The sequence below is a fragment of the Dromiciops gliroides genome, chromosome 4, assembly GCF_019393635.1.
Source record: "Dromiciops gliroides isolate mDroGli1 chromosome 4, mDroGli1.pri, whole genome shotgun sequence".
Lineage (NCBI taxonomy): Eukaryota > Metazoa > Chordata > Mammalia > Microbiotheria > Microbiotheriidae > Dromiciops > Dromiciops gliroides.
In genome coordinates this window covers 107136534-107157790 of record NC_057864.1, presented here as the reverse complement: position 1 = coordinate 107157790, position 21257 = coordinate 107136534, and the positions used below count along the sequence as shown (strand labels likewise).

General features: G+C 47.4%; 1 protein-coding gene and 1 long non-coding RNA gene across 5 annotated transcripts in view; one reads left to right on the top strand and one right to left on the bottom strand.

Moving 5' to 3' along the window:
* CD34 (CD34 molecule) overlaps window positions 1-3152 on the top strand; it is a 35427-nt gene extending 32275 nt beyond the window's left edge. For 3 of the 4 annotated variants that reach the window (XM_043999646.1, XM_043999647.1, XM_043999645.1), the window contains exons 7-8: window positions 497-661; window positions 1530-3152. In XM_043999646.1, coding sequence (XP_043855581.1) covers window positions 497-661; window positions 1530-1715 — 351 coding nt within the window. In that variant the 3' untranslated portion in view covers window positions 1716-3152. The other variant, XM_043999648.1, reaches the window with a different exon arrangement.
* LOC122752753 lies at window positions 592-20582 on the bottom strand. Its single transcript, XR_006356204.1, has 3 exons — window positions 20452-20582; window positions 17598-17734; window positions 592-721 (listed from the first exon to the last, which is right to left on the bottom strand). It is a non-coding gene; the product is annotated as an uncharacterized LOC122752753 (long non-coding RNA).
* Window positions 20583-21257: the final 675 nt, after the last annotated feature.

Genomic DNA, 21257 nt, shown 5'->3' with positions numbered 1-21257 from the left:
ACCCCCATTTTGTGGACAAGGAAACTGAGACCAGAGAGGCTTAGTCACTTGCCCAAATGACAGAGGCGGAATATGAACCTAGGTCACTGGTGTCTGGATCTTCCCAATGTAATCATGTAGTCTTTGATGCATGTATTCCATTTTGTTCCAGTATCTGCTCTTTTTATTTCCAAGCAAAAGCACTTGCATGCTCACGCACACACACACTCACACACGGGCATTCACATACTCTCACACCCATACTCTCTCACACAAACACACCCAGAGGAGCATTTCAAGCTGCTTTTTATTTGAATGCTATGGCATGTAAGAAATCCTCTTCTATTTCCCCCACCACAAACAACCCTGGGGCCAGCCTCCCTGTGGTTCACAACCTTAACTTGGCCCCAAAAATGTGAAAACCAGGAGGGTTTGGCTCCTCCTCATCCTCTGGCTCCTTCCCATGGCTGGCTTCCCATGAGTGACAGGCATCTGTCTATGTCCGCATTGCTCCTAGTTGGGGATCCAGAAGTTCCAGGAGGAGGACATTCGAAGTCACCAAATCTATTCCCGAAAAACATTGATTGCCCTGCTCACCTCAGGGCTCCTGCTGGCAGCTCTGGGCACCGCTGGCTACTTCCTTGTGAACCGTCGGAGCTGGAGCCCCGCAGGAGAGAGGCTGGTCAGTTCTGGGAGCTGGTGGGTCTATTTAGAGTGGAGTCGGTGGTTTTGCACGGCAGTCCTAGCAGAATCATAATATCGTAGCTAGGGTCAAAGCTGGAAGGGATTTCTGAGGTTCACATAGTCTAACCCTCTCGCTGTAAAGGCGAGTTAAAGTGAGGCCTACAAGGGGAAAAGGAGAGCTATGGGCAAGGCATCCCCTTCCCCACCGGAAATAACAAGCCGTCCTTGGCTTCCCTCTTTCATATATATGCAGGTTTACCACAGCAGCAGGTAATGGGTTATGGGAGAGAGAGGCTTCTTTACTCACTGTAGTCCATCTTGTGAGCAAGAACCTCTGTTTAGTGGAGGGAAAGGCATGCTAAGGTTGTGCACTCATTGCTACAGAGTTGGGGTGTGTGTGATGCGGTTACATGCTGGGAGATATCACTAGAACCTTTCCTTTGCCCCATAGGCTGGTGGTGGACATGGTAATCACCAGCCCATCTGAACATCTTTGGGCAGAAAGAGGTTGGGGCTGCTGGGGGGTGGGTGGGAAGAAGAGGGAAATCCATGGGCTAATCTCTTGGGAAACTCTTTACTGGCCTGGCATCTTGATATACCTAGCCTGCCCTGGGAATGTGCTCTGGCCAGGGGGCCCATCCAAGTCTCCCTAGCAGGCTGACCTCATGGGCATACAATGACATGGCTTGGTGCCTCTCTCCTCTGTCCCCAGGAACTGGAGCCCTGACCTGTTCTTCAGGAAGAGTGGAGTCTTCAAATACAGATGTCACCCCTCTCCTTCTTGTTCCTGTCTCTTTGAGACCCACACCAGTCAATCTCATCCTTTGCTGTATCAATAATGCTCCCTTTATTTATATACTGTCTAGGGAGAAGACCCCTATTACCCGGAGAATGGTGGGAGCCAGGGCTATGGTGTAGGCCCTGGGGCCAGCCCTGATCCACAGGAAAAGGCCAGTCAGAACCGAGGGGCCCAAGAGAATGGGACCAGCCAGGCCACCTCCAGCAACGGCCACTCGTCAAGACAGCACGTGGTGGCTGACACTGAACTGTGACGGGATCTGGAAGGGCTTGGAGCTGGTGGGGCCGGGGGAGAGGCCTTCCCCGACAGAGAGCTCTGTGGCTCCTCCCCACTTTACCTCCCTTCTGTCCATGTAGCACCCTACTTCCCAAATTGTTCTCTCCCTTTATCATTGTCCCTCACTCTTACTGTACATACCTTTCTAATGACATGAAGTTGGGCTGGAGGGTGGGGAGGAATTTCTCTTTTTACCAGATGCCCAGGTCAGTGGTGCCTCTTTACTACTCTGAACAGAGTACCTACTGGGGACCCTAAATCTTACCTTGGTCTCTCTGTGGCCAGGGTGTGACAAGGAAGAGCTAAGACTCCAGAGCCCATATAGAGGATGCTATAAAGGGGTTTCAGGCTCTGGGGCATGAGCCAGGCTCCCAGTGACACTCTCAACTAGACCAGAGAGTTAGTATCTCTACCAGATTGGTCTCTCTTCTCACCTCTACCTCTCCCTCGCCCCCGCTGGGGCCCCCAGTCTTCTACTGCTAATTCCCAGAAAGAGAGGAAGAGTTGGGGTTGCCAATGCTGTGCAGGATGCCCGTTGGTTGGAGCTTTTCCTTCCACTTTCTTCCTTCCTTATAAGGAAGCCACATTAACTACTTTCTGTCCTTCTTGCCTATATATCAAGACTAAACAACTTGTTTTCCCCAAATGCTTCTCTCTCTCCTCCTATAAAACAGAACTGCCTGCCCTCTTAAGCCCAACATAGCTCAGCCAGTTCCCTTGTAAACAAATATGCCCATGGGCAGCTCTCTGCGAGATGAGGACTAGAGCGAAGCAGACGCTTAATTTTTTTTTCTTTTTTTTTTTTTTTTTGGTTTGTGCTCATACATTTGTAGGTTTATGTACTGGTATGTGGGAACATATCAGCGACAGCAAATTGTACTCAATCTTGGCCTCCTCTGGGAAAGTGGATTGGGGGATTGGGGTGGAGACCACAAACCTCTTCTTCCTGGGCATAGAAAGCTGGGTTGAGGGGTCAGGCCTTTTGCCAGCCCCTCTTGCCTCTGGCTTCCCTAAGAAAGTACCCAAACAAGGACGTTGGGAAGGCAAGCTGACATTATTTCTGGCTGTTCCACCCTCAACTTCTGACTTCTAACCCTCAGCTCCCCCATCCCAGCCAAAGTCCTTATCGCTAGCTCTCAGCAGTTTATGCCAATGCCATCTCCCTGATAAGCCTCGATTCTTCATGCCTCCCCACCCTTTCCACACCCAGCCCTTTTTGCTCACCACCAGGAGTCAGCCTCTTGGGGAAAAAAGGATAGAATGGTTTTGAGGAGGGAGGAAGCAGGGGTGCCTGGGTTCACCAGCCCTTAGAAGCATCACTTTCCAGAGGCAGGGAAGAGGGTTGTAGTTGTTGGTGTTTTTTTTCCACTTTGAAAAAAATGTTTGTAAATACTGTAATTAAAATGATAGTAAAACGGGTATGTTTCTATCGCTGCCGCTTTGGTTTGTTATTTATTAAGCACTTACTTACTCAGAGGAACAATGCACCCAGGGATCAAAACACAATTGCTGTCTTCAGGGAGCTCACATTCTTTTTTTTTTTTTTTGGTGAGGCAATTGGGGTTAAGTGACTTGCCCAGGGTCACACAGCTAGTAAGTGTTAAGTGTCTGAGGCCACATTTGAACTGGGTCCTGAATCCAGTGCTGGTGCTTTATCCACTGCGCCACCTAGCTGCCTCCATGGGAGCTCACATTCTAATAGGGAAAGACGAGCAAAAAATTAGACCTGAGACAACAACCCTGCCTTCCTGGTCCCTGGGAGTAGGGACCCCTATTTGGGGAGAATTGTTTCTGGGGCATGCCAGCTCAAGGGACCCAAAGACTGCTGAGTCCCCATTCCCTCCATTTGTCAACATTGAGGAAAGATGGCCCAAGTCCAGGGGTGTGTCTTAGGACAGTGGGTAGAGTGCCAAGCTGGAGGGAGGTGCTACTCTGACTAGGCCCGAAAAACCTTGGGTGGAAAGAGAGAAAGAGAGAAGAGTTGTTAGAGGTTTCCTTCCAAAAGAAAAATGGAAGGGCCCAGTGTTAATGCTAGATGTTATTGGTCTTGGCAGAATACTGGGCTGCAAGTACAGGGATGACAGATACAACAGGGATTTTGGAGGGGCGTGGGAATTTGGTTAGGCCTATCCCATTACAGAGGTCTCTTCTGGGAGTTCTGGGGCTACTTTCTTTGCAACTCCATATCTAGGGAGACCTTTTGGTGTCTGAATAAAAATACAAAGGGAAGGGATGATGAGAAGGCCTTGTCCCTTTTCTACCATCTGTAAAATGGGAATATTTAAAATACCTACTCTGGACCTCAGGGTGGTGGCATGCTTTATAAACCAAAGGCACTAAAGAAATGTGAGGCATTATTACCATCCCTGGTTCTGGTATCTCCTTCCAGGACCCTGGTGTCCTGAGTCTCAGGGACCAGATAACAAAGGTATTTGGGGAGCTCACTCTCTAAATACCCTATCACTTTAAGACATTCTCTTTCACCCACTGCTTTAGAAGAGTAAGTGTTAATGAAATCCCACCCCCAGATTTAAGAGGGTATAATGCTAGTCATGGCTGCCCAGCTCTGTAACTCTAGGAAACTTGCAGGGCATGTAAATGGTGACAGCAGCTACTGGGCCGAAGGAAGGTCTGATCTAGCATCTTTATCTGGTAGGGACCAGGCCTTCCCTCCCCAGCAGCTTCTAGTCCTCGCCCCTCCCAATCCTTTTACCCTTGGCTTTTTCCTGGCCTCAGATTCAAATTCTGTTCCCTGGGGTTCTAGTGGAGGAAGGGGATGGAGGTTGGAAAAATCCAAAGGAAGATGTCCTGTTTGTCCTTGTGCTGGGGCAGGAAAGGGAGAGTCCAGGGCACTTGGTTTTTTTTTTTTTTTTTAATTTTTTTTTTTTTTTTAGTGAGGCAATTGGGGTTAAGTGACTTGCCCAGGGTCACACAGCTAGTAAGTGTTAAGTGTCTGAGGCCGGATTTGAACTCAGGTATTCCTGACTCCAGGGCCGGTGCTCTATCCACTGCGCCACCTAGCTGCCCCATCCAGGGCACTTGGAAAGGGAGGATGGGTTTTTGTAACTAGCTGGGTGTGTGAAGGGTGGAGAGCGGTAGAGCTGGGGTACTATAGAATAGTCTTTTAGGTAACTCCCCCAAAAATATGGGGGAAGGAGAAGATGGGTATGGTGATCAGTAAACTATAAGTTTCCTGAGGATAGTTTGATTTTTGTCCTATCTCCAGCACCTAGCACAGTGCCACACACATATTGGGTACTTAATAAGTGCTTGTGAAGTGATGAATTGCTGGTAGCAAGACCATGATGCCAGCTAGGTGGCAAAGTAGATAGAGCACTAGCCCTGGAGTCAGGAAGACCTGAGTTCAAATGTAGCCCCAGACACATTAGCTGTGTGACCCTGCGCAAGTCATTTCACCCTGTTTGCCTCAGTTCTTCATCTATAAAACCATCTGGAGAAGGAAATGGCAAACCACTCCAGTATCTTTGCCAAGAAAACCCCAAATGGCATCACGGGGAGTTGGACAGGACTGCAATGACTAAACAGCTAGGAACCTGCCAAACTCCCATCCCCATGGGGCAGGGGGAGCTTTGTGTCTGCTGAGTGCTCGGGGAGTGGGGGTGGGGGGAGTGTAACTGTTCGAAGTGATAGCTGGAAGCCGGGTCCCTTTCTCTGATACCCCTAGTGAGGCCCACCCTGTAGACAGCACAGCAGTGCGGCAATTGCCCCACCTACTGGTCTTTGAGAACTCATGCTGCTTGACTGTCCAAAGCTTTCCAAAAAGCCACAGGAAGGGAAAGAGAGAACAGGGGTGGGCTTCGTAGATTTACACTTGGGAGGGGCCTCAGAGGTCAGCAAGGAGAAATCCTTTCAGAAGCTATCTATGTTTCGGGCTTTTCACTTCCACCTGCCCCACTTCCCCTTGAGCAAAAACTTGTGGCCCCAGCCTGCTTTGGACAGTCTTTGCAGGGCTCGTTATGGGGAAAGACAGGAAGGTGGGGAGGAGAGGTATTGAATTACCTTTGCGGTTTTGCCTCTAGGACATTCCGGTCAAGAGCCTTGTTCTTGGCTCATTTATAACTGGGCCCTCCTAGGATCATAGAATTTTTGAGCTGGAAAGAGCCTTGGGGAGGATGTTGGCCAACCCCCTCATTGTGCAGGCAGAGAAAATGAAGGCCAGAGACAAGGACTTACTTGTCCAAGGTCACCTCGGTAGCGGGCAGCAGAGCCAGGATTCAAATTCAGGTTGTCTGACAACAAACCCAGTGCTCTTGCTCTGATAGGAAATAGCTCCTTGCAAGGTCTTGCCCATCAGCCAAAGCGATGATTAGGAGCTTGGGGAGAGGGGCAGGGGGACCCAACCATGTTAAATAAGAAGTCTAATTTGATCTTAGGCTACATCAAGAGAAGAATGGGGAAATTTACCGAGTACCTACTATATGCATGGTACTATGCTGGACTTGGGGAGAAGGATACCACCCACCAAAGAAGGAGAAGACACGATCCCTGCTCTGAAAGGGGTATGCCATCCAGCCAGGAAGAATAGACATGCATAATCATAACTGCAATAAAAAATAACATGTCATTGCTTGGTATAAAAAGGGTTACAGATTTCAGAAAGAGGAAGAAGTTACTACTCCTTGCTGGGAGCCAGCTGGAGGGGCATTCATCGAAGACTTCATGGAGGAGGTGGCTTTGGAGTTAGGCCTGAAATAAATAGGGTGAGGGCATCCAGGGAAGCTAGAACAGCATTAGTAAAGGGTACCAAGACAGGTTTAGCTGGCACGTAGAGAATGTGTTGGTGAGTAGTAGAAGACTGAGTTGGAGAGGTAGATGGGAGCAAGACTGGAGGGCCCTGAATGATTCAATTGGAAGTTACTTTTTTTAGTAAGCAATAAGAAGCTTTCAAGATTTTTGAACTAAGGAGTGATAGGATCAAAGTTCTGAAAAAAGCAATTTAGCAACTCAGTAAGGAAAAGACATTGGAGGATATTGGACAAAGAAGAGATTGGAGGCAGGGAGATAGGAGTCCAGGTGGGGATAGCAGTGGGAATGGTAAGGGGATAGATACTGGAAACCTTGAGAATATGGAATAGGAGGTGGTGGTCTAAGCCCACCACTCTATGGGTGTGGCTGAATCAAGAAGGGGTACATGAGACACATGCCAAGACTGTGCCAATCTGCAGCTCAAGGTGGATGCCCGTAATCGAAAGGAGAGAGGTAAGCTTTGGGGAGACAAGTTGACTCAGTGCCCCACCACTTCTTAGCACGCATCTCTGCTCTTCATAATAGCTAACATTTATATAGTGTCCACTCTGTGCCACACACTGCTAGGCACTTGACATATATTATCTCATTTGATCCTCACAACAATCCTGGGAGGTGGGTGGTAATATCATCCCCACTTTACAGATGAGGAAACTGAGGCAAACAGTAGTCAAGTGACTTGCCAGGGGTTACAAAGCTAGTAAATGTCAGAGGTCAGATCTGAACTCCTGGATCTTCCTGATTCCAGGACTGGTATCTAATCCACAGCACCCCACACCAAGCTGCTGTTGCTCTTGCAATAGGTTTCCTGATTCTTTCTCAAATACTTGGATTTTAGGGCTCTGAAGAAAGTCTGGTCTTTGGTTCCCACTTGATTCCATCTGGGTTCAGGTCCTGCTCCTCTTCCCATGATCACCTCCTTGTCTGAAGGCCAGAGCCTCGCCCTAATCACTGGTACTCCAGTCCTTAGCACAGTGCTCAGCACATAGTAGGCACTTAATAAATACTAGTTGAGTGACTGATAGCACATCTTGCCTCTAAACCAGGCATGATTCTACAGTGACATCTGAGTGGCCAGCTAGCAGAGTGGTTAGAGTGTTGGACTTGAAGCCTGGAAGATCTGAATTCAAATTATACCTCAGCTCCCTCATCTGAAAATGGGGATAATAGCAGCACTTACCTGACAGGGTTGACATGAAGACCAAATCCATTTAAATCACTCTGCAAACCTTAAAGTTTTCATATAAATGCCATTATTATTATTACAATTGAAAATTGGAGTGGAGAAGAAGAATCAGTTATGACCCCCAGATTCTGTATCTAGGTTTGCCTCTATATCTGGAGGAATTGCTTTTGTTTTAAGGGGGAAGGCAATAGATTATAAGATATATTATCTTAGAAAAAAATCCATTCTCGGTATTGATTGTGAGGTGCTGGTGGGCCATCTAGCTGCAGATATCCAAGAGGTAGTTGGAGATCGGGGGTGGCCCTTGGGAGAGCTATCCAGGACAGAGGTAAAGAGATACATGCACTGTCTCCTGAGAAGCGATAACAGCTGAAGCCACATGGGGAAGGATGGGCACACCAACTGCAGAAAAGTTATTGTTGGGGATACAGGGCTGGAAGAATGTCCATCCTTAGTGGGCAAAGGGAGGAAGAGGGGCCTATACAGAAGAGGGAGCAGAAAGAGAGCAATCAGGATATAGTCACAACAGTGCAAGATACCAGAAGCCAAGGAAGGAAAAAAATCCCTAGAAGAGGGGGGTGATTCACCATAACAATAATAATAATAGTTAATATTTGTCATTGTCGTTCAGTCGTTTCACTGGTGCCCAATCTTAGTGATCCCATTTGGGATTTTCTTGGCAGAGATACTACAGTGGTTTGCCATTTCCTTCTCCAGCTCATTTTATAGATGAGGAAACTGAGGCAAACAGGGTGAAGTGACTTGCCCAGGGTCACACAGCTAGTAAATGTCTGAGGCTGGTTTTGAACTCATGAAGATGAGCCTTTCTGATTTCAAGCTCAATGTACCTCCTAGCTATCCATAAGAGATCTGTTGCTGTTCAGATGTATCTAACTCTTCCTGACTTCATTTGGGGTTTTCTTGGCAAAGATACTGGAGTGGTTTGCTATTTCCTTCTTCAGCTCAGTTATGGATGAGGAAACTGAGGCAAACAGGGTTAAGTGACTTGCTTAGGACCACACAGCTAATAAGTGTCTGATCCCAGATTTGAACTCAGGTCTTCCTGACTCTAGGTTCTTAAATATTTTCAAAGTACTTTGCAGGGGCAGCTAGGTGGCGCAATGGATAGAATACCGGCCCTGGAGTCAGGAGTACCTGAGTTCAAATTTAACCTCAGACACTTAACACTTACTAGCTGTGTGACCCTGGGCAAGTCACTTAACCCCAGTTGCCTCACTAAAAAAACAAAACAAAACAAAGTACTTTGCATTTTTATCTCATTTGATCCTTAACAACAATTCTAGGAGGTGGTTGCTATTGTTATCCCCATTTCATAAATGAGAAAACTTGAGATTAAGAGGCACGCCTAGGGTCCCATGGTTGGGTAAGTGGGATCCAAACCTTGACTTCAAGTTCAACCCTCTATTCACTGCATTGCCTCAAAGGCTACAGAGAAATCAAGGACGATGAGGCCTAAGAAGAGACCTTTGGATTGACAGGTCTCCAATCCCCTTCATCCCCACTGCCTGTCCACAAATTCATCCCATTGTCTAACCCTTCTGCTGCAATCTAAACCCTTGGGCTGAGAATCTATAAATCAGAGTGAAGAGTTCATTCCTTCATGTATGATTTATTGATTATCTGCTCTATGCAAAGCACAGTGCTAGGAGCTGGAGAGGTTAGCTTTCTTAGCATGCCAGAAAATAATGATGTGAAAGGAAGTCCTCCACATATGGACAGCTCCTGCGCTCCAAAAAAGCTGTCTGATATTCCAGATGAAGGTTGTACCGGAATGAGGACAAACAAAATGTAGTTACTGAAAATATGACAGCCACAGCAGGCTAACAAATGAGGCAATCAGGGTAATCAGCCAGTGATGATTAATCGTAACACCTACTCACAGGTCAGGTTGTGTGTAGTGTGTGGGGGTGCTATGAATCATGGAACGTCTGATCTCAGAGGAATTGAAATTGCAAGTAGCTCAGAGGGCACTGAGAAGACGCACAGTGGGCATCAGCAAGCAGAAAAGTGCGTTACCAGTGACGACTTATGTGCGTGGGGGAGCAAGAAAGGCATCCGTGGGCTGGTCATAGATTGAGAATGACAGGCAACAGGTGAAGAGCCTGAGTGCTGCAAGGGTGCCCCTGGGATATTAAAAAAGCCAGTATAGGACCTCTTGTGTATTGTTATTATTATTCAGTCATGTGTGACTCTCTGTGACTCCATTTTGGGGTTTTCTTGGAAAAGATACTAGAGAGGTTTGCCATTTCCTTCTCTAGCTCATTTTATAGATGAGGAAACTGAGGCACACAGGGTTGACTTGCCCAGGGTCACCCAACTGGTAAGTGTCTGAGGCTAGATTTGAACTCAAGAAGATAAATCTTCCTGACTCAGGCCTGGTGCTCTAGCACTTTACCACCTAGCTGCCCTTTAGTAAATTGGGTACATCCTTAATGGAAGGTTGGGGAAAACATGAAGAAGAATTGGACAGGATGCAAAGGAAGGAAGGAAATAGGCATTTATTAAGTACCTATTATGCACCAGGCACTGTGGTAAGCACTTTGAAAATATTTCATTCCTCATATCAACCCTGAGAGCTTATTGCTGAAGAAACTGAGGCAGACAGCAGTTGAGTGACTTGCCCACAGTCACATAGCTAGTAAGTGTCTGAACCTAAATTTGAACTCTGATCTTCCTGATTCCAGCCCTGGTACTCTATCCACTGTGCTACCTGGCTGCCACAAAGAAGGTACAGAGGAATTCTGATGTGTACCACACTAATACAATCACATTTCCATTTAAATAGTTGTATATATACATATACATATTTGCAAATGTATAGACACAAATATGAATGCATGAAAAGAACTAGCATTTATTTGTGCTTTAAGGTTTGCAAAATGCTTTTGACATATCTCATACTATTCATGAAATAGTTATTAAATAGGGCAGCTAGGTGGCTCAGTAGATAGAGCACTGGGCCTGCAGTCAGAAAGATCTGAATTCAAATCTAGCATCAGACATTCACTAACTGGGTGAGCCTGGACTTGTCACTTAACCCTGTTTGCCTCAGTTTCCTCATCTGTAAGATGAGCCGGAAAAGGAAATGGCAAACCACCGCAATATCTTTGCCAAGAAAATCCCACTGACAGTATGGTCTATGGAGTCATAAAGAGTCAGACACAACTAGTAGCAAGAAGTTATTAAGCACTTACTATGTGCCAAATATTTTGCTAAGTGCTAGGGATACAAGAAAAGGAGTTCCCCCCCTCAAAAGAAAAACAAAAGAAAAGGAGCTGACATTTGAATGAGGGTTAATGACACAGATAAGGGAATAGTGGCCAGGGGAGGGGAGTTTCTGGTTTGGGAAGTAGCGCTAACACACAACCCTTTTTTTTTTTTTTGCAGGGCAATGAGGGTTGAGTGACTTGCCCAGGGTCACACAGCTGGTAAGTGTCAAGTGTCTGAGACTGAATTTGAACTCAGGTCCTCCTGAATCCAGGGCCAGTGCTTTATCCACTGTACCACCTAGCTGCCCCCACAACCTTTTCTAATAACAATGGCAGGACTGCTTTTGATCATGGTTTTAGAGCTGAACAGTAGTAGGTTGCAGGTGGGGAGATGCAAGTAGACTGGCAAAAAAATGGGTGGGCAGTTGGAGCCGAGTGAAGCATGGCTTGGACCAGTCTGGATATGATAAGCCCTATGAGCCCTACTCTCATCAGGACTTCTGGAAACATATGAATGTTTATGTGCATTTGTATATACATCCCTGGGGGTGGGGGAAGGTGACATCATGTGGATAGAGAGTTGACCTAAAAGTCCAGGACCCATGTCCAAGCCTGCTTCTGACCCATAATGGCTATGTGATCCTGAGTAAGGCACTTACTCTTTTTGCGCCATCAGATAGCTCTCTAATACTATAAGTTACAGAACAGTTTCAATCTGCCTTGGTAGAGAGACTCTCCGCACTGAGACTTCTCTATGCCAATCAAACAATAAACATTCATTAAGCACCTGCTATATGCCCAGCACTGTGCTAAGTAATGGGGAGACAAAAAGACACCCATCCTCTAGGAGGTGATAATCCAATGAGGAAGATAGCATGCAAAAAAATGTAGACAAAGCAAGCTATATACAGGATAGATAGGAAATAATTAACAGAAAGCACTAGAATTAAGAGGGATTGGGGAAGGCTTCCAGGAAAAGATGGAATTTTAGCTGGGACTTAAAGAAAGCCAGGGAAGTCAGGAGGCAGCGCTGAGGAAGGAGAATATTTGCAGGCATAGGGAACAGCCAGAGAAAATGCCCAGAGCTGGAAAAAGAGGCTAGTGTCACTAGACAGAAGAGTGTATGCTGGGGAGTAAGGCAAAGCTTCTTAAACTGTGGGTAGTGACCCCATAACTGAATGTGGGGTCGTGAAAAATTTGGCAACAGTAAAAGGTTATGTATATACCTATTTTATACATCTATATAGCCAGGGTTGCATAAAAATTTCTTGGGCAAAAAGGGGTTACAAGTAAAAAAAGTTTTAAGAAGCCCTGGAGTAAGAGATAAGAAGAATAGAAAGGAAAGGTGGAATGGGACTAGGTTATGAAGGGCTTTGAATGTCAAACAGAGAATTTTGTATTTGATTCTGGAGGAATAGGGAGTCACTGGAGTTTATTTATTTATTTTTTAATTTTTTGGCAGGTCAATGAAGTTGTTAAGTGACTTGCCCAGGGTCACACAGCTAGTAAGCGTCAAGTGTCTGAGGCCACATTTGAACTCAGGTCCTCCTGAATTCAGGGCCAGTGCTCTATCCACTGCAGCACCACCTAGCTGCCCCAGGTGGTGTTGCCTTCTACAGTAATGGGGAAGGTTGGGAAGGTTTAGGGGAAGGAGAATGAGTTCTGTTTGAAACATTAAATTTAAGATGTCTACTGGACATCCAATTGAAGATGGCTGAAAGGCAGCTGGGGATGCAAGGTTCGAGGTCAACAGAGAGTTTGGGGGCTGAAGAGACAGATTTGAGAATCATCAGCATAGAGATGGGCCACTAAATCCCTGGGAGCTGATGCGATCACCAAGTGAAGTATTATATGGGGAGGAGAGAAGAGGGCCCAGATTGGAAGCCTGAGGGAGGCCTGTGGTTAGAGGCTGTGATCTGGAGGAGGAGCCAGTGAAAGAGAGAAGGAGACAGGTGGGAGGAATACCAGGACAGAGTGGCGTCCTGAAAACCTAGCGAAAAGAGAGTGTCAGGGAAGGGAGAGCCGTCACCAGCGCCAAAGGCTACAGGGAGGTCAAGGAGAATAAAGATTGTGAAAAAGCCTTTGGATTTAGCAACTAAGAAATCACTGGTAACTTTGGAGAGTGACTAATTCCATGGAAATTACATTTGGGGGAATGATAAGGTTGGAAGTCATATTGTAAAGGGTTAAAAAGAGAGTGAGAGGAGAGGAATAGAGGCACCTATATACACAGAGGGTGTTTAGCTACAAAGGGCAAGAGAGATATAGGATGATAGTTAGTGAGGATGGAAGGGTCAAGTAGGTTGTTGGGTTTTTTTTAGGCTGGGGAAGACATGGACATGTTTGTAGGTAACAGGGAATGAGCCAGTAGATAGGGAGAGATTGAAAATAGGTGAAAATTAATGGTAATGACAGATGGAGAAATCTTCTGGAGGAGATGGGATGGAATGCGATTGCTTGAACAAGTGAAGGTGTTAGGTTTGGAAAGAAGTAAGGCCATTTTATTACAGGAAACGGGTGAAGGAGGAGAAAATCACAGAAGACATCTGAGTGATGGGAGATGAGGAAGTGGGGAGAAGAGGGAACTCATAGCGAATGGCCTCGATTTTTCTAACATAAGGAAAGTCATTTATCCTGTTTGCCTTAGTTTCCTCAACTATAAACTGGAAATAGAAACAGTATCTACCTTGCTTGTTATGAGGATCAAATGGATTAATATTTGTCAAGCATTTAGCCCAGTGCCTGGAACACACTCAGTGCCTTCCCTGGGGAAGTCACAGCCTCTGTATGCCTCGGTTTTTTTAACTATAAAATGAAGATAACAATAACAACTACCTTACAGAGTTATTGTGACCATCAAAGGAGATAATATTTGTAAAGTGTTTTGCAAACCTTAAAGTACTAAGTAGACACTAGCTATTCTTATTCCTCATGATGCTGTACAAAGCTCTATCTTAATTTCTGTTTTAATACCTTTACTCCTCTATTCATCTTCTTTAGATTGTAAGTACCTTGAGGGCAGGGACTGTCTTTTGCTTCCTTTTGTATCCCCATCACTTAGCACAATGCCTGGCATATAGAAGGTATTTAATAAATTTTTATCAATTGATATGACTACATTTTTTTCTCCCCTTCTCCCACCCTCACAAAATCAAATGCCTCTGGGGAGATATTGCCCTGGGAATTAAGCCCAACAGTAGCTGAATACATGAAAGGCATATGGGAAAAAAAGATGGCTCACATCTGGTAGATTTCATTGCATCTGTCCTCCTACTGAGAGGGAGAGCAACAGTCTTGATAGCTATTTGCTGTTAGTCACAGGAAGATCAATGATGGCTTTCTTTTCTTTCCATTACTTTTTTTGGAGGGAGGGCATCTAAAGGGACAGTTATAATGATCACGCTAGACTGAAGAGTTAGCAGATCTGACCTAAGGTAAGCCATTTAATCTTTCAGAGCCTCCGTTTCCTCATCTGTAAAATGGGCTGGAGAAGGAAATGGCAAACTCGTCCAGTATCTTTGCCAAAAAAACCCCAAATAGGGTCATGAAAGGTCTGACACGACTGAAACAATTGAACAACAACAACGCTCTTCTGGTAACATCAGTTGGTTGCTCAAGGTGGAAAGGAAGACCTAAGGCTTTCATCAAAAGATGGTCTAAACATGTTACTCTCCTACTTAATAAACTTCAGTGGCTCCCTATTACCTCCTGGAACAAATGTAAAACTTTCTGTTTGACATTCAAAACCCTTCATAACCTAGCCCCCTCTCACTTTCCAGTCTCTTATACTTTATTCCCCACCACACACTCTTTTTTTATTTTTTGGCACCACACACTCTTCAATCCAGTGACATTGGCCTCATTCCACAAACAAGATACTCCATCTCTTGCTCTGAAAATTTTTTTCTAGCTACTCTACCTCCTCAGCTCTGCCTACTCACTTCTCTGTCTTCCTTCAAATTCTAACTAAAATCCTATTGTCTACAAGAAGCTTCTCCAATGCCTCTTAATTCTAGTGCCTTCTCTCTGTTAATGTTTTTTTTAGCCTGTATATAGTTTGAGTCTACTATTTGCTTGTTGTCTCCCCATTAGATTGTAAGCTCCTTGATGTTAAGGACTGATTTTTGCCTGTTTTTGTATCTGCTGTGCTTAGCATAGTGCCTAGCTCATTGGAGGCGCTTGACCAACAGGATGGGCCCCTAAATGAATTCTAATTTCCCCCCCTTCTGGATCAACAAAGGTCATATCCAATGGCTCTCCCCAGCCCTGGAGTATTGCTAAATGTATCATGTTTTTGTTTGTTTGTTTGGTTGGGTTTTTTTTGCTTTAAATTTTCATTTTATTTAGAATTTTTCCCAAGTTACATGTAAAAAAATAAAAACCAAAATTTTTTCACATTGATTTTTTAAATTGGCCTTTTTTGGAAGATGGATTTGTCCAGGGCACTGAGAGAACTGTGCTTTTAACACACATACACATACACACAGACATAGACCCATGCATGCGCGCGTGCGCGTGCACACACACACATTGTTATTAGAATTTGCTACCTTTGTCTCTCTGATTTTTCTTATCTTTTATCCCAGGGGTTGGGTTTCCTCTGCCTTGGCAGGCTGATAACATGTGGAAGCATGAGAAAATGTCTAATTAATAGACTAATTAGTAGTACAAGTCTTTAATAGCTGATTATAGAAAAATCATTCAGCGCTGTCCCTCCCCATCGCCTGCCTGACTTATTTGTTTATTGCTATTGTGCCTCATAAGAGCCGTGGATGGGAAGTCAGATCACTCGGATCTGGAACCTGACTTTGCCACCAACTGCCTGAATGACCTTGAGAAAATCACCGGAAACTCTCTGGACCTCAGTTCCTGCACCTGTTAAAAATGACTGGGTTTGTCTGGATGACCTTTAAGATCTCTTTTGGCTCTAAAGATCTAATTCTTTGAGAATGATAGTAATAGTCAACTATCTACCTTTTTTGGATTGGTTCTCTGATGCATGGGCTGTTGTTGTTGGGTTGTTTTACTCAAGCCGACTTTTCCTGACCCCATTTGGGGTTTTCTTTTCTTTCTTTCTTTCTTTTTTTTTTTTTTTGCAGGCAATGAGGATTAAGTGACTTGCCCAGGGTCACACAGCTAGTAAGTGTCAAGTGTCTGAGGCCGGATTTGAACTCGGGTACTCCTGAATTCAGGGCCGGTGCTTTAACCACTGCGCCATCTAGCTGCCCCCTGGGGTTTTCTTGGTAAAGCTACTGAAGTGGTTTGGCGTGTCCTTCTCCAGCTCATTTTACAGATGAGGAAACGGAGGCAAACAGGATGAAGTGACTTGCCCAGGGTCACACAGTTAGTCTGTGTGTGAGGCCAAATTTGAACTCAGGTCTTCCTGACTCCGGGCCTGTACAAATATCTATACTCCATTAATAACTCACATCATATACACTTTGAAATGTGAGATTTCTGTCATTGGAATTGACCATTTGTCAGGGATATCGTTGAGGAGATTCTGGTTTAGGTATTCATTGGATTACATGGCATCTTCTGTTTCTACCATATATTTGTTGAGCCTTTTTTTCAATTGTGTCTGACTCTTCATGAACCCATTTGGGGTTTTCTTGGCAGAGATACTGGAGTGGTTTGGCATGTCCTTCTACAGTTCATTTTCCAGATGAGGAAACTGAGGCACACAGGGTTCTGTGACTTGCCCAGGGTCACACAGCTAGCAACTGATTTGAACTCAGGAAGCTCATCTTCCTGACTCCAGGGTCAGTGCTCTATCTGCCATGCCATCTAAAGTAGATAGTAAGCATTTAATAAATGCTTGTTCATTGATTGAGTATGAGAGGCAGTTTCTGATGTTTCATATGATGTTTCATATGAGGTCTGTAGGGGTTCACCTAGATAATGATAGCTAACATTTATATGGTTTGCTTTAATCACTTGGAACACCACCTCCCCCACCCCCCCAGATCAGAAGCATCTTGGAACTGAGCTGTTCTGGATCCACTAAGCAAAGCCAGGATGATGGTTAGAGCAGGGGAGAAGGTGTGTCAGACAAGTAGAGGCCCTAGCTTGTCCATTGTTTTTTTTGTGTGTTTTTTTTTTTTTTTAGTGAGGCAATTGGGGTTAAGTGACTTGCCCAAGGTCACACAGCTAGTAAGTGTTAAGTGTCTGAGGTCGGATTTGAACCCAGGTACTCCTGACTCCAGGGCCCGTGCTCTATCCACTGTGCCACCTAGCTGCCCCTAGCTTGTCCATTGTTAATGATGAAGGCAGGGAGGAAAGTAGCCTTAAACAGTAGTTTGAGGTTTCTAAAGCCCTTTAGATCCTTTATCTCACATCTCTCCCTTCTCTTGCCCCTTGCCCCTTGAAATTCCCGTCCCTCCCTCCAAGCCCACCCCTTCTGACTGCTGGTTCCCTCAGTCCCTCCCTCCATCCAGGCCTCTCTTCCCTAGTCAGACCTCAGAATTAGCATTCAAGACCTTCCTCTGATTCTCTGAGGCTGTGTGACCCTAAACAAGTCCCTTAACTTCTCAGTGCTGCCAGGGAACTCTGAAAGAACAAATATAGATTAAGGATATGAAGAACCTAGCTCTAGAGCTGGAAGGGACCTCAAAGGACATCTAGTCCAGCCGCCTTATTTTGCAGATGAAGAAACTCAAGGAGTGAAATGACTTACCCAAGGTCACAAGGGTAATTTGTCCTGAGGTGGGATCTGAACCCAGGTCTTCTGTCTCCACAGCCAGTGCCGCTTCTCTGCATTAGTTGGGGAAGTTTCTTCACTGGCAGTTCCCTATACCAGTAAAAGGTCTGCTTCTTTAAAAAAAAATAATAAAATAAAAATTAAGGGAAGTCCTGGCTGGGAGCAGAGGAATGGATTTAATGACTCCTGTCAGCAAGAGAATTTGCTTTTCCAGGCAGGGTTGGAATTGTGGACAAAGGCCCAGAGAGGCTGGGACTTGTGTGACTGGAACCCTTTCCTCTGAACTCCAGATCTTTCCAGCAGACCAAGTTACCTCCTCAGCCTCTGCTCAGCTGACCAGCTGAGTGACCTCAGGAAGTCCCTTCAGGTCTCTAGGCCTTACTTCCTCATCTGTAAAGAAACTGAAGGTTAATTTTGAGTCAGTAGACCCGAGTTCAAATTCTAACTCTGCTTCTAGTAAAAACTAGCATTTATCTGATAGTAGGGGGGGGTAGAGAAAGTTACATGATAATTTTGTTGTTTATTTAAAAGGAGCAGCAAGTTGTACATAATAGATCTGCAGGTGCAATCCTTTTTATTTTCCTATTCCACTTTGTTATGGAAATGCTTGTTTTATGTCTTAAGTTCAGAATTTTTAAAAAGATAAAAGAAGCCCTAATATCCATTTGTCACTCTTAGGTTTGCAAAACTCTACATGTATATTCTCCCACTGGATTTTCACCACCCTGTGAGCAAGGTGCGATTATCACCTCCATTTTACAGATGAGGACACAGGCTGAGAAGAGTTCAGTGACTTACCCAGGGTCACCCCTTAATTCTAGTGCCTTCTCTAGGTTAATTACCATTTGTCCTGTCTACAGCGTGTTCGTATGTAGTGGTTTGCACATAGGCTACCCCATTAGACTGTGAGCTCCCTGAGGGCAGGGCTGCCTTCTGCCTCTTTTTGAATCTCAGCGCTAAGCACAGTGCCCGGGCCCATTGCAGGGCTCTCTCTAATAAATGTTTATTGGTCTATTGGGCTCTTTTAAACACGCTTCCAGCTTGAGTCCACTACATGGGGTCCTGGACCACGACCAGGTCATGCTCTCTTGGTCTGCATGGCGGGCTTGGGGGGCTGCGGCACTCGTCCCCAGCCGAGGCTGCGCTGCGCAGACGCGGCCGCTAGGTGGCGGGGCCCCGCGAGCAGAGCGTGGGAAGCGCCCGGGCTCGGGGGCTGAGCTCACACGCTGGCTCGGCGGCCGCAGCAGAAGAGCCGGCGGCCGGCCGCCGCGGCTGCCCCGGCTCCAGCCTCCCCGGGGGCCCCTCCGAGGGCCCCCTCCTCATGCACCGTCCCCTCCGGAAGCTGGCCCGCGAGAGAAGGTAAGCGAGGGACCCTGGCCGGGCGTGAGAGCGTGCACGGCCAGCGGGGGGGCCTGCCGCCGGGGGTCCGCTGCCCTGGGGTTAATGCCCCCCGCTATGCCCCTCTGCCCCCCCCCGCTTCCCCTGGCCCCCCCAGAGCTGGGAAAGGGCTCCCCGCGTTCCCCCGCCTTCCGCAGCATGGTCAGTGGGCAGGCGGCGGGCGCGCGGGGGATCGCGGGGCAGGTGCAGGCGCAGAATCAGCCCCCTGCGCCAGGAGCTGAGCATCCCCCGCGCGGGACCCCCCACCCCCTCCTCTCCTCCCCTGCAGTGGGCGTGGTGCCCCCTTTGCTGCAGAACGGGGCCCTGGGGAGAGGGAAACCGGCGGTAGAAGGCCTAAGGAGGACGCCGGGGGAGTCAGGGAGAAAGAAGTGGGGAGGGGTCTGCAGGGTGCCACGGGGCGCGGGGAGAGACGGACAGGTGGTCGAGAGGGAGAGCTCTTGGATGGGAAGGGCTAGGCTGGTGGGCTTCCCACTCCTCACGCCCTAGCGGGGGTAGCTAGATGCGGGAGCAACAGAGGAGCCTGGAGGGAGGCAGGTGCAGCCACATGTGTTGGGGGCTACCTCTGCATCACCCGGCCAGCTTCCCTCCCACTCAGCCCACCAGGGCGTGGCCCCGTGTCCCACCCTGGGCAGGTGCGGCTGCCCCTCCACTCCCCCTCTCCCCGGGATCCCCCCAGCCGAGGCTTCCATGCGGAAGAGGAGTAGGGGAGGGGGCTGTCCTTTTTCTCCCCCTCCCTCTAGGGAGGGGGAGGCGTGGTCACTGCAGTGAGCTGGGGTCTCTGGCTGTGTGTTGGTGGGGAGGGGCGGTGCGCAGCGTTTGCCTTCCTCCGTGCTGAAGTTCGGCCAAGTTCTGCAGGAGGTGGTCGGGGAGCAGGAGGCGGAAGTGGGGTGGGTGGGAGTTAGGGGACAGAGCCCCCCTACTCCTCAGCTTTGTTCAGAGCCACAGCTTATTGGGGATTTTCAAGAATGTGAGATTTGTTTTTCTTTTCACCCCTACCTTTTTTTTTTTTTTAGCTGCTTGGCAAATGAGAGTGAGGGGACATCTGGCCGAGCCAAACCCAGTCTCTGCAGCACTTGTTCCTGAAACAAACATGTCCTAATGTCTGTGTGCCTGGGGTGGGGTACGGGCCCCATTCGGCTTGACTCTATTTCACCCCCTCCCCCATAGTCCCCGGGACCCAGAGAACACGAGGCTCTTTGCTCTGGGGAAAACAGGAGGCCAGAAGACCCCGTGGGCATGAATTGCACAAGAGTCCACCTTCACCCCTGGACCTCGTCTGGAAGAGGACTTGGAAGACCTCAGCCAGGCAAGTTTCTGTCCATGTGACTCTAGGTTGGGAGGAGTGGGTGTACCCAGGGCCAGGGTCCCCGTTCTCTGATGTGGCTTTGACTTCCATCTGTCCTTGGGTCAGGCAGGGGCCCTGTCTACTCACTTGGGCTGGGTCCAGATCCTGGCTTGTCTCTGGTGCCTGCGTAACCATGTGGTTATTGGTGCCACCATATTATATAATGCTTATATAACCTCACACGGCAAGTACAGTGTGTCTGCTCTTGGGACATGCAGAAAGGGTATCTGCGGGGGAGGCAGGAGCTGTGGGGACTTGGGAGGGAGCGCACCGCCCTCTCCCTGGGCTCGTGAATAACGCTGGGAGCTTACAGATTCAGTATGGTGTCGGGTGACTTCCGTAGGAGGGGGCTGGGGGCATGCGGCTAAGAATGCTGGGTTGGGGTAGGGGCTATCCCAATCCCCCTTCTGACCCTCGAGGTGGGAGACCTTCCCAGGCTAAGAGCTGGCTGCTCTGTCCTCCGGCTCCTACACCCTGAGAGAGAAGAGTGTAGGGTTCCCATAGGGAGGTGACCCCCCTGAGAAATGAGGAGAAGGGCACCTAAGTAGAGCTGTCCTAGGCAGGAGAGAATGGGGGTGTGAGGAGGTAGATAAGATAGTGGAAGAAAACATGATGTTCTTGTACTGTACTCCACTGGGCTGTCCCTGGTTACCAGGGCAACCAAAGCAGTGATGAGAATCGTGCCTATCCATCTGAGGATGGAAAATCTTCCTCTTCCTCCTCTTCCTCCTCCTCCTCTCTCCTCCTCCTCCTCTCCTCTCCTCCCTCCTCCTCCCTCTTCCCTTCTCCCTCTTCCTTCTTAAATCTCTTGTGAAGCCTAAATGAAGGGAGATGCCCCCAGGGATGAGGGTTTGGTCCCTTCTCTCCCTTCCCTGGCTTTCATGCCCCACCCC